Source organism: Nicotiana tomentosiformis, chromosome 7 (genome assembly GCF_000390325.3).
Source record: "Nicotiana tomentosiformis chromosome 7, ASM39032v3, whole genome shotgun sequence".
Taxonomy (NCBI): Eukaryota; Viridiplantae; Streptophyta; class Magnoliopsida; order Solanales; family Solanaceae; genus Nicotiana; species Nicotiana tomentosiformis.
The window spans coordinates 75,548,722-75,562,232 of NC_090818.1; the positions used below are offsets into that span (position 1 = coordinate 75,548,722).

General features: G+C 42.0%; 2 protein-coding genes across 2 annotated transcripts; both read left to right on the forward strand.

The window, feature by feature from the left end:
* The first annotated feature begins 4,940 nt into the window (after positions 1–4,940).
* On the forward strand, positions 4,941–5,264 carry LOC138895829 (uncharacterized). Its single transcript, XM_070180566.1, has one exon. It carries the CDS (start codon positions 4,941–4,943, stop codon positions 5,262–5,264), a length of 324 nt encoding a protein of 107 aa, XP_070036667.1.
* Positions 5,265–7,577: 2,313 nt separating this feature from the next.
* LOC138895830 (uncharacterized) lies at positions 7,578–8,117 on the forward strand. The gene has a single exon (XM_070180567.1). It carries the CDS (start codon positions 7,578–7,580, stop codon positions 8,115–8,117), a length of 540 nt encoding a protein of 179 aa, XP_070036668.1.
* Positions 8,118–13,511: the final 5,394 nt, after the last annotated feature.

Consider the following 13,511-nt stretch of genomic DNA (forward strand, 5'->3'; position numbering starts at 1 on the left):
GACATTTATTCCAAACAGGTTTGCAAAGCTTGGAAATGCTATAGGTTAGGTGCGTTTCTTCAGCAATATGACAGACGGGCAATTGCATTGGATGTTTGAATGGTTTCCTAGTAGTGAGTTCATCATCAGATCTAAAGGGACTACTTACTTGGTACTGATTGGGCTACGAGGAATCTACCCTTACGCTCCTATAAGGGTAATGAGGCAAGCTGGAAGAAAACAAGTCATACCTCGGGTTTCCAACATGGTTCAGTACAAGGCAGACTTCAAGTGAGATGTCATCCCATTCAGGTTCGAAGCGCAACACATGTGGAACAAAAAGATCATTGTGGAAAGAGAAACTATTGAGCCAGACAGATATCACGCTGGCCATATGTACTACTATCTATCATGGCTGGAAGACGACGTAGCTGGGGACGTCAAACCAGGAGTCAATCTGAAGAATATGATCATAGATGAAGGCAAAAGGATGTTCGAGTCCGAAGCTAAACATCTAGAGCAACACAAAGTAAACATGGAAGCGATAAGGTAATGGAAGGAGATCGCCACTAAGATGACGGATAGATTAAAATATTTGGAGCAAGGAATGATGGATCTAGAAGGAAAGATGAGAAAGAGACTTTGGGATTGTCAAGGCATGGATGACGATGAAGGAGGAAAGCTGGCAAAAGCTTACCTATTGCTGGACATGCGCGATCTGGGGAACATGATTGATGGGGTCAAGAGAGCCAAGCATGGAGAAGGTCCTTCAGGGGCCAAGTAGATTAGGAGATGATGTTCTCTACTGCTTTCTAGTTAGATTAGATTTAGATGTAATAAGGCTTAATGCCATTAGTGATTTTATTGTTATTAGTGTCGATTTAGTAAAAGATTGTTTTGGCTTATTTTTGCACTAATGAAATGAAGCAAACTTTGGCATCGATTTTCTCCAAGTCTATATGTCGCTTAGGCCTACCTCAGGCACAATGAGGCCCCAAATTAGGACGCGAATTATTGCATTACTTTTGTAAAACATGTTTAAATATTGCAAACACCCTTTTATTTTCACCTTGCTGACTTGGTTACCTTTTTTTTATTTCTTTATTTATTCCATTTCCCAAAGGTTGGTTCGTGCATACTGACATCATCAGCATACCACACTAGATCCAGAGGTCCTCCTCCTCCTCCTCCACCTAGCGACCCAAAAAGCAAATCAAGGGCAAAGGGAAGATGGATGATTTAAGTGGTATCCGGAAAGATAATGCTACTGTGGCGGAAAATATTGAAACTTCAAATGGTAAAAGCACCCCGGGGTAGAATGAGTTGGTCTTACGTTTGGAGCAGAAAATCCTGGAGCTACAAGGCGAGCTTGAGCAGGTCCGAAATATGGCAAACCTTTCCCTTACTCTCAATGTTCCCAGCATCAACCAGCAAAACCCAACTACCCAAAACCAAACACCAACCAGAATACACCACCCATAGTTCTGAATCCTCCTGCACCACAATAGTATCATAATCCCGCACCTCCCCAGAACCTTAACCCATCACCAGTGCAAACCCCTCAACAACATCACCATCATCCAACTCAATACCCGCAAACCACTACTTATCACACTCCCCAAAATGCACCAAAACCTACTCTCGATCCCCAAAACTCAACCAACGATCACCCATTTACCCACGTTCCAGGAAGTCATCAAAGCAATCCGATATATGTGGAAACTTTACCCCATACCCCGCAAAAAACCATATACATACCTGAGAAGGACCTGCTCATTTGAAACATGGCAGAGGAACTCAAGAAACTTATAGGGAGAGTTCAGAGTGTTGAAGGTGGGAAAGGCGTTGAAGGTCTAAACTATGAAGATTTGTGTATTCAGCCAGATGTGGAATTGCCGGGTTACAAACCTCCCAAGTTCAAAATGTTCGATGGCACTGGTGATCCGAAAGTGCATCTGAGAACCTACTGTGACAAGCTTGTAGGAGAAGGTAAGAATGAACAAATCTGCATGAAATTGTTCATGCGAAGTCTTACGGGAGATGCCTTGTCTTAGTATATCATTCAAAATCCGATGAAATTGGCAGACTAGGTAAGTATTGCATCAGATTTCATGGACAGGTTCAGGTTCAACACGGCACCAGACATTTTCTATATCCAAAATCTCAAGAAGAAGCTGACAGAAACCTTCCGCGAGTATGCCACTCGTTGGAGATTAGAGGCCGCAAAGGTAAGGCCATCACTTGAAGAAAAACAAATGAATAAGTTCTTTGTTAGAGCTCAAGATCCGCAGTATTATGAAAAGTTGATGGTCATCGAGAATCACAAGTTCTTAGACATCATCAAGTTGGGAGAGAGGATAGAAGAAGGAATCAAGAGTGGGATGGTGACTAATTTTGAGGCACTGCAAGCCACAAATAAAGCCTTGCAATTAGGAGGTATCTCAAGGAAGAAAGAAATGGATGATGTGATGGTAGCCCAGGGCCCTAAGTCTCCCCTCACATACCAAACACCTCCACCCACATATCAACCCTCACCCCAAAATACCAATATCCTTCCACCACCTACTATACCAACAACACTCAACCTGCATATTCCCATTCACCTTCACCCAGCCGACTAAATTACCCAAAGCTTCGTCCAAATTTCGACCGCAGAACTCCTATACAATACACCCAATTGCTGAACCCATAGCCCAATTGTATGAGAGACTGAAGGCCGCTGGCTACGTAACCCCTATTCATGTTGTTGTTGAGAATCCTTCCCAGTGGATCAATCCCAACAAAACATGTGCCTATCATTCACGCATGAAGGGTCATACTATTGAAGAGTGCCTCACATTGAAATACAAGATTCAGACATTGATCGACACTAAGGTTATACAAGCAAAGATAGCTGCACCAAATGTCTACAATAACCCTCTCCCAGATCACAGGGATGAGGGGGTGAACGTGATAGAAACTGATGAGGAATGGGATCAGGAATGGTCCATCGGACTCATTCAAGAGGGAGACACTCTTAAAACATCTCCGCTCACCCTCACGCCAGTTGTGGTACAAACCCAGGCACCATTTGAGGTCGAGGTAGATACGCCCTTCACTGTAATGGTAGCTCCCAGACCATCTTACAAGTCTGATGCCGTCCCATGGGATTATGTTACGGAAGCAAGAAGAAATGGAAAAGTCAAAGTGGAAGAAACAGGTGCCGCCCAAGGTATGACTAGAACTGGAAGAGTTTACACACCTGAAAATCTGGGAGGAACGAGCAAAGAAGCTGCACCTAAGCTGCCTGTTATTGAGACTGGAACTGGCGATCTTTGGAGGAAGATACAAGCAAGGGAATCCTCCGTTGTTGACCACCTGAACAAGACTCCCGCTCAAATATCCATCTTATCACAGTTGTAAAATTCAGATGCACACAAGAATGCCTTGATGAAAGTGTTATGTGAAGCTTATGTACTCGTCGGCATCACTAGTGGAGAGATGGATATCATGGTCGGATAGGTACTGGAGAGTCACAAAATTACTTTCCATGAAGATGAGTTACTGCAGAAGGGTTGTTTCATAACAAGGCGTTCACATCACAGTGCAATTTGAGGATAAGTTCATTGTCAGGGTCCTGATAGATGGAGGTTCGAGTCTGAACATATGTCCACTGACCACTCTTAAATGATTAGGTAAAGGCTTGCACGAAATATGAATGTGAAGCATGAATGTAAAGGCATTTGACGGATCTCAGAGAGCCACTATCGGGTAAATCAACCTTGATCTACAAATGGGTCCGACTTGGTTTGATATTTAGTTCCAAGTGCTAGATATATCTACTACTTACAACCTATTATTGGGACGACTATGGATACATGCAGCTGGGGTGGTGGCTTCCACTCTGCACCAGGTTGTGAAGTTCGAGTGGAATCATCAGGAGGTGATCATTCAGTAAGACGAAAGCAACCCTATTTACACCAGCCAGATCATTCCAGTCATTGATAAAGGGAGGAATTTGGGTGGAGAAACATATCACCGCATTGAGCGGGCGAATGCAATTGAAAAGGTTGATGGTGGAGCAAGAAAATAGAAAGCATATTGCTGTGGACGGGATATAAACTAGGAAAGGGTCTTGGCAAAAAGCATCAGGGGATCACTAAATCCATACAACCACAATATCATGGCACGACCTTGGACTCGGGTATGAATATACCGTACAAGAACATCAGGATTGGATACCGCCATGGTGCGCCCATTATTATCCACTGGAACAACCCATACCACCTCTGCACCAGACATTCCGTCAGGCTGATATAATATGGGGATCCAGGGAAGATAATATTTTGGCCGATATGAGGAAGCTATTTCTGGACGAAGAACACATGGACTGCAGTGAAATTGTTATAGAGGAGGAGAAAGACCTTACCATTCAGATAGTGGGAGAAGGAGCTGTTCTCAAAAACTAGACTGCTGCACCGTCCGGGCTCGCCGAGTTCCTGGGTAGCCTGGCAAATTAGCATGATTTGTTTTCAAATTGTTTTGAGCATTTAAGATATTTTCAGTATTTTATTTTGAAATAATTACTTTAGCCATCGAGTCGTACTTGTTGACAATTTTAAATTTTATTAATGCATTATTACTTTTCGTATTTATTATTATCTTTCTACATTCTTTTCGGCATAATTATTACATATTCTGATGAACCTACAACTATGACATGTAATGAGACAACGCAACATAAGGACAGTGATTCGGAAGATCTGGAAGATGATATAATACCTGAGGAAATTGTCAAAGAAGTGGAGAATTTTGAAAACAAACCAAAGTCTAATTTGGAGGAAACTGAGGCCGTTAACTTAGGGGATTCTGAAACAGTCAAGGAAACTCGTATAAGCATTCATCTATCACCGTCAAGGAAGGAAGAGTATATCAGGTTCCAAATGGAATATGAGGATATTTTCGTATGGTCCTACGACAATATGACTGGGTTAAGCACATCCATAGTAGCTCACAAGCTACCTACCAATCCCATGTGTCCACTGATAAAGCAGAAGCTCAGAAAGTTCAAGCCAGATATGAGTCTGAAGATAAAAGATGAGGTCACCAAGCAAATCAAAGCCAACATTCTTCAAGTGGTCGAATACCCGACCTGGTTAGCCAACATCGTGCCGGTTTCGAAGAAAGATGGGAAAGTTAGAGTATGTGTCGATTACCCAGATCTGAACAGCACAAGTCCTAAGGATGATTTCTCGTTGCCTAACATACACATACTGATCGACAATTGTGCCAAGCATGAACTCTAATCCTTTGTGGATTGCTTCGCAGGAAATCATCAGATTTGGATGGACGAAGAGGTTGCCAAAAAAAAACTGCCTTTATCACACTATGGGGAATATATTGTTACAAAATAATGCCGTTTGGTTTGAAGAATGCTGGGGACACCTACAAAAGGGCCATGATGACTATCTTCCATGATATGATACACAAGGAAATAGAGGTATACGTGGATGATGTTATCATTAAATCCAAAAGGAGCTCAGATCACATAGCAGACCTGCAGAAGTTTTTCGACCGACTTAGAAAATACAATTTGAAGTTGAACCCCACAAAATGTGCCTTCAGAGTCCCTGCTGGAAAGTTGCTAGGTTTCATCGTCAGCCGTCGGGGTATTGAGCTAGATCCATCAAAAATCAAGGCTATCCAAGAATTTCCACCCCCGAAGAACAAGAAGGACGAGATGAGTTTTCTAGGACGTCTCAATTATATCAGTTGCATTATAGCACAATCAATGGTGATATGTGAGCCGATCTTCAAAATGTTGAGGAAAGATGTTGCAACAAGCTGGACTGAAGAATGCCAGAATGCCTTCGACAAAATCAAGGAGTATTTATCTAAACCGCCTGTGTTGGTCCCGCTAGAACCAGGAAGACCTTTGCTACTTTACCTGTCCATGTTGGATGGAGCCTTTGGCTGCATTCTAGGACAACATGACAAAACATGGAGGAAAGAGCAAGTGATATATTATCCCAACAAAAAGTTCACGCCTTATGAGTCCTAGTACTCTTTGTTGGAACACACCTGCTGTGCTTTGACATGGATAGCCCAGAAGTTGAGACATTATTTCTGTGTATACACTACATATCTCATATCAAAGATGGACCCACTAAAATACATCTTTTAGAAACCCATGCCTACGGGTAAGTTAGCAAAGTGGCAGATATTGCTAAGTGAGTTCGACATCATCTATGTAACTTAGAAGGCAGTCAAGGGGCAAGCGTTGGATGATAACTTGGCAGAGAATCCCGTAGATGGAGAATACAAACCATTGAAGATGTATTTTCCTGACAAGGAGGTGTCGTTTGTAGGTAAAGATATTGCCGAGGCATACGACGGTTGGAGGATGTTCTTTGATGGAGCAGCAAACTTCAAGGGAGTGTGCATCAGAGCTGTCTTAGTATCAAAAACTGGTCAACATTACTTGGTATCCGCAAAACTTAGGTTCCCGTGCACCAACAACATGGCAGAATATGAGGCCCACATCTTAGGACTCAGGTTGGCCATCGACATGAACGTTCATGAGTTGCTGGTAATCGGAGATTCTGATCTATTAGTACACCAGGTACTATAAGAATATGCTACTAAGAATACCAAAATATTTCCATACTTGCATTCTATACAAGAGTTGATCAAGAGGTTTACAGGGATAGAATTCAAGCATGTTCCAAGGATCCAGAATGACTTCACTAATGCACTAGCTACCTTGTTTTTCATGATACAACATCTAGACAAGAATTTCATCGATCCTATCTCAATAGGGATTCATAAGCAGTCAACTTATTGTGCTCATGTTGAAGAAGAGTTTGACGGAAATCCATGGTTCCACGATATCAAGGAATACTTGGAAAAGGGAGAATACCCAGAGAATGCCATACATACTCAGAAGCGTGCGCTTCTATGATTGGCCAACCATTTATTTCAAAGTGGAGGAATTCTGTATAGAAGGACTCCTGATTTGGGACTGTTGTGATGTGTCGATGCCAAGGAAGCATCTAGATTGCTCGAAGAAATACATTCCGGAACTTTCGGACCTCACGTGAATGGTTTCGTTTTGGCCAAGAAGATATTAAGAGCAGGTTATTTCTGGATGACTATGGAGACAGACTGTATCAAATATGTTCAAAGTGTCACCAATGTCAGATACATGCTGATATAATACGAGTGCCTCCCAACAAACTCAATGCAACGAGTTCACCCTATCCTTTCTCTGCTTGGGGCATGGATGTCATCGGACCAATTGAAGCTGCTGCTTCAAATGGACACAGGTTCATTTTGGTGGCTATAGAATACTTCACAAAATGGTTGAAGTCGCTCCTATAAGGCTGTAACTAAGAAGGTCGGAGCTGATTTTGTCCAAGACCGCATTGTTTGTCGATTTGGGGTATCTGAGGTATCTGAGTCAATCATTACTGACGATGCTGCCAATCTCAACATTGACCTGATGAAAGCTATGTAAAACATTCAAGATCAAGCATCAAAATTCTACAGCATACAGGCCACAAATGAATGGAGCCGCGGAGGCCGCCAACAAGAACATCAAGAAGATATTAAGGAAAACGATGGACAATTATAAAAAATGGCATGAGAAGCTACCGTTTTCTTTGCTTAGGTATCACACCATCATTCGTACGTCAACTGGGGTAACCCCCTACCTATTGGTCTATGGCACCGAAGTCGTTATCCCTACCGAAGTGGATATTCCTTCCTTAAGAATCATACAAGAGGGTGAGCTCAGCGACGTGGAGCGAGTACAGAACCGGTACGAACAACTAGCTCTCACTAATGGTAAAAGAATGAACGCAGTGTGTCACGGTCAACTCTACCAGAACATAATGGCAAGGGCTTTCAATAAAAAGGTTAGATCAAGGCAATTCACACCAGGGCAATTGGTGTTGAAACGAATCTTCCCACATCAGGATAAAGCAAAGGGGAAATTCTTACCCAACTGTCAAGGCCCTTACATGGTTCACCGAGTACTGACAGGAGGAGCACTTATACATGCAGAGATGGATGGAGAGATATGGGCAAAACCTAACAATTCGGATGCAGTCAAGAGATATTATGTTTATGACTATGTTTGCACTTTCTATTTGATGTAACCTGAACTACGCTTGACTTGATTCCCGTTTAAGAGGGGATACGTAGGCAACCTTGTGGATTTCCCCTATGGTCAGAAACTGGGGCAAGATATCTAGTTTGCCCAATCTTATCGCATTTAGGATCACCAAGGAATGTATCGCCAGAAGTATGCATTTAAATTGGGGGATAAATTTGAGGAGGATCCTCAAAATTCTAAGTTAAGCACGTTGCAATGTCTCAAATTCATGTCACAATCACCGATTCGACAAAATTATTTGCTTTCATGCATTATCACATATTTTAAACAACTACATTTTATATAAATGATTTATCACAAATGCATGATTTTTGAAAATTTCATTTTTTGTAGTAGTCGGACGTTACCCAGGGTGACTCAAATAGGATTTCAAAACAGGAGCAAAGGCAAAGAAAGGAATCAAGAGCACGAACCAACCTCCCCCCTCCAAAGCTCACGATTGTTCTTTGGATACAAGCACAATGGACATAACAAGAACGTCCGCAAATGTATACATACAATAAGTTCACTATCTTCACACCGACAAAAGTTGCCAAGCACAAATGCGCCAAGGTAAGAATCACTTTTCCCCCTCATATTTAATCGTTTCTCTTCCTGCATAGGGCTAAACAGTGTCCTCACTATTGTATAAGGATAATCATTGCCTTTCCTTGCATGAGGCTAAGCACTACCTCCATTATTGCATAAGGCTAAGCAATGTCTTTCCTTACATGAGGCTAAGCACTGCCTCCATTATTTCATAAGTCTAAGCATTTTCTTTCCTTTCATGAGGCTAAGCACTACCTCTATTATTGCATAAGGCTAAGCACTACCTCTATAATTGCATAAGGCTAAGCACTACCTCCATTATTGCATAAGGCTAAGCATTGCCTTTCCTTGCATGAGACTAAGCACTGTCTCCATTCCTTGCATGAGGCTAAGGACTGCCTCCATTATTGCATAAGGCTAAGCATTGCCTTTCCTTGCATGAGGCTAAGCACTACCTCCATTATTGCATAAGGCTAAGCATTGCCTTTCCTTGCATGAGACTAAGCACTGTCTCCATTCCTTGCACGAGGCTAAGCACTGCCTCCATTATTGCATAAGGCTAAGCACTGCCTTTCTTTGCATGAGACTAAACACTGTCTCCATTCCTTGCACGAGGCTAAGCACGACCTCCATTATTGCATAAGGCTAAGCACTGCCTTTCTTTGCATGAGACTAAGAACCATCTCCATTCTCTGCATGAGGCTAAGCACTGCCTCCATACTGCGTAAGGCTAAGCACTTCCCTCATTGCATACAAGACTAAGCCTTGTCTCATTCTTGCATATGACTAAGCATTACTTGTCTCCTCTGTCAAACGATCGATATTGCCGCATCTTTGCATTTCATGGGCTGAAACATCGCCATATTATCCTAAGGCGCCATAGTCTGAGGGCATCATCCTCATAGCCCGAAGACATCATGCCATGGTCGGAGGATCTCTCGAAATTGAATATCATTATTCAAAGGCGTCATAGTCCAGAGGAACCATCCACATGTCCCGAGGACACCATTCTATGGCCTGCAAATCCCTTATCATACGCTTCATGGCCCAGAACGTCATAGTCTAGAGACATCATCCTCATCGTCCAAAGACAACTCTCATGGTCCAAAGGGAATTTGCATCATGCTTAAATTTTCGCAATAACCCCCTATATATTCGCATGCATCGTGTTTTACGTTTTGCAGGTAACTTGAGAGGTAACCGTTCTACAATCAGGAGCAATTCTCGCTCCTGTTTCCGTTCACAACATTCACATCTTTCGATCACCTCAAACGTAACCAATGATCATCAATTGATTACCCTTTGTTCTGTAACCATTCAAATATCTTCCTTATGCATCTGTAACATTCAAATTCGCATTTATAGCTCCACCTGAAATCATCCGTTACTCACGACACTACCATATCCAAAAGATCCTTTTCAAAACACACGACCACCCTTATAACAACTCCATCCGTTTCGTTAGCCGTTGGATCCAGAACTACATACTTCTTGATTCCTGTAACACCAGGGATATGTAGGCAACTCAAGAACCAGGGTTCGGCCCCCATTTTTCAAAGCACATCATTCCCCACTCACTTCAGACAAAATTGATCATCATTTTCTTTACCCGATAATGTTTTCATCATTTTCGGGTAAAGAGCGGCAGTTGGTGATACCCAATTTTGCCCTCATATTTTTATAAATGTCATATATGATTTAAAAAATATCATTCCTGCATCATCACCAATTTACAAGAGTCATACAAGTATTTTCTATAATTTCCCATAATTTTTAAAGCTTTAAAATTGATTTTCTTGCATATAAGTAACTTGAATATGTATTAATTACCCCTTTAAATTATTTTATGATGACTTAATTGTCCAAATTTATTATTTTCATCCTCATATATGTTTCATAATATTTTGCTTTACTTTTATATAATTACATTTGTATTTTTAGCAATTTACACAATTTTGCAATAGTAGCCTATATTCTATACATAATTACATTATTTACACCAAAATAGCATTTTATATTTTATAATGTTAAGCTATTATTTTCAATCATTTTTCTGCATAAGTAATATTTTTATTATTTATAAATTACTTTTTATAAAGTATTTTAAATAATTTTCGTGTATTTAATTTTATAGCCCAATATAGGGCAAATTTTCGGACCAAATCAGGCCATGTTTCGGATCTAATTGGCGGCCCAAACAGGACCTTAGCCCAATAACCCCCCAACCCAAACCAAACGACCCTCTTTAAATGACCAGGTCGCGACCCGTTAAACGACCCGCCCCCGCCTATTCTTTAATCATGATCGTTGATCTCTCAAGATCAACGCTCTATGATCACCCCACCTTTTTAATTAGCCAAGCCCCTAAAACCCTAACCCATTTCCCCTCAGAAGCTGCCTCCATACGCTCTCAAACCCTCCCCTCACTTCACAAACCCTAGCTGCCTCCCCAAATCTTCTCCGAATCCGGTCAAATCATGGATTCCTTCTGAGATTCTCTTACCTTTTACGTGTTACCTTATTGCTACTTACAAGATTATGGTGTTACTTAGTATTTGAATCACTTTTGGAAAATACCAGTCTCCAAATCAAGGAAAATCAGCTTTACCCTTCGTGATTTGGACGATATGTCATCTATATGCATTATGGCAAGGTCATATGGATCCGATTCACCAAGATCTTCAACAAATTTTTGATTCCGTTCAAACTAAGGTTTGCCTGATTTTTTCCTAATTTGTTTCTTAAACGATTTTGCATGCTCTTCCTTCCCTATTCATGTTTGATTTATTGTGTTTCCTTGTTTAGATATTTGATTTCGACTACTATATAAACCCTTCCCCAAATCCCTTAGGACATACCTCATTACTGTTATTACTTTCACTATTCTCCTCTTTCACTCACTCACTTACTCTATTACACTCAAATATTTACTGAAACTGTTGAATTCTTGGCCGGCTGAAAGCCAAGGCCATAATACCATTAAACGACCTCCTCCTGTGCAAGCGCTGCCCGGAGCCCTTCTCGAGGCTCCTGTGAACTCTGAAGCACTGGGATTTGGGGTTCCACTGTCCTCTTTCAATTGCTGCTACTTAATCACTACTGATATTTTAGGTTCCTCACTTTGTTGCTTGTTTAACTTTGCTACTAGTTAGTGTCCCTGTCTCATAAAATTTTACTATTTCCCTTTTGTTTTTCTATGGCATGTGTGTTCTGTGTACTAATATTATTTGAACTTTCATGAGTAATGTCATGGGCGACTTTCCAGCCATGCCCCATGACCCCTTGGACGTGCCCCGTGGCGTCCTAGCAAGCCTCCCAACGTCCAGCGCCATGGTCGGCCCCGTGATCTCGGCAACTCCAAGTGACAAGCGCGCATGTGCCTCTGTCGCCCCACCGATAGCCATCACCAGTGCCCAGCCACAGGAAGATGCGAATAGCGCTGCGCGGGCAGATGACGCCGTGCGCAAAGACCCTGATGCTAAAGACAAAGTTGCTGCCAACAGACTTGTTTCTACTTTGTAGAAGACTAAGTCCTTTTCATTGTAAATATAGAGTAGTTTTACTGCATTTTCTTTCAGTGTGCTTTTACATCTTATTTAGGTCAAGTAATGTAACTTTGGTTTATTTTTTTTAAGCATTATTAAGGGGGATCAAGAAATCAAACTTTCTTGAAAGCAAACAATTCTTTGTACTGGTGTCTCTCCCCCCGACACCGTGTTGCTTTTTGTAATAGCTTTCATTTAATGCAATCAAGCTTTCTTTCATTCTCAATTATCTTTTCTGCTCTCTCAGTTGCTCATGACATTGGTTTTTCCGTATAGAACTGACAATCTAGTCTAGCGTACGGAGGAGACCTCAGTTGGCGGACAACAATCGCACTGACATCGATTGCTTAGCCTTATGTCGCCCTTCCAAAGAATCTCAGGAAGGCGCCGCATAACAGTTGGTATCAGAGCCTAGGCTCGACATTGGACGAGGGATTACATTGCAATTACCACCATTTTTTACCATGGTGAATCATGGGTATTGCATCACGATCCTTGAGGAGACGGTTGACGTATTACAGCCCAACATGGAAATGGTGCCTGATCTAAAGACCAGCCTAGTGCAAACTTTGGATGACCTGGACCGCATACTACTCCAGGCCAAAGTTGACATAGAAAACATCAGTCACGACTCTGAAGGAGACCAGCAAATGGCAGCCACAGAAGCAGCCAAAAGTTTTGGTAAATTCGAGGTCCTCCAACAGGAGCGTACCGAGGATTTAGCCCATAGGGCACAAGAGGCAGACAAGGTGACTGCCATGCAACAAACTATAGACAACTGGACAGGCCAGCTCAATGTTGTCAATGCTGCTTTATAATGCCTGCTTCGAGGAGGCGGAAATCAAATCATAGCTGTTGTGAACCTCACCCTTGTGGCACAAAAACTGAAAATTCCTGATTCAAAGCCATACAGTGGAGCTCGGATTGCCAAAGAAGTGGAAAACCTCATTTTCGACATTGAACAATACTTCGATGTTGTGGGTGGCCTAGAGGAAGCTAAAAGGTAGAAACTGCTGCCATGTATCTTTAGGATGATGCCAAACTCTGGTGGCGGGTGAAATACGAAGCCATCAGGGCCGGTGAAGATGCCCTCGAGACATGGGCAGAACTGAAGGCAGCTATACGCCTACAGTTCTTCCCCGAAAATGTTGAGTACAATGCAAGGAGAAAGCTATGGGAGCTCTGCCAGACCAAATCAGTGCATGATTACGTGCGGGAATTCTCTGCGCTCATACTGAAAATCTGTGACATAGGGGGCAAAGACAAACTCTTCACATTCTTGGAAAGGTTGAAACCTTATGCCC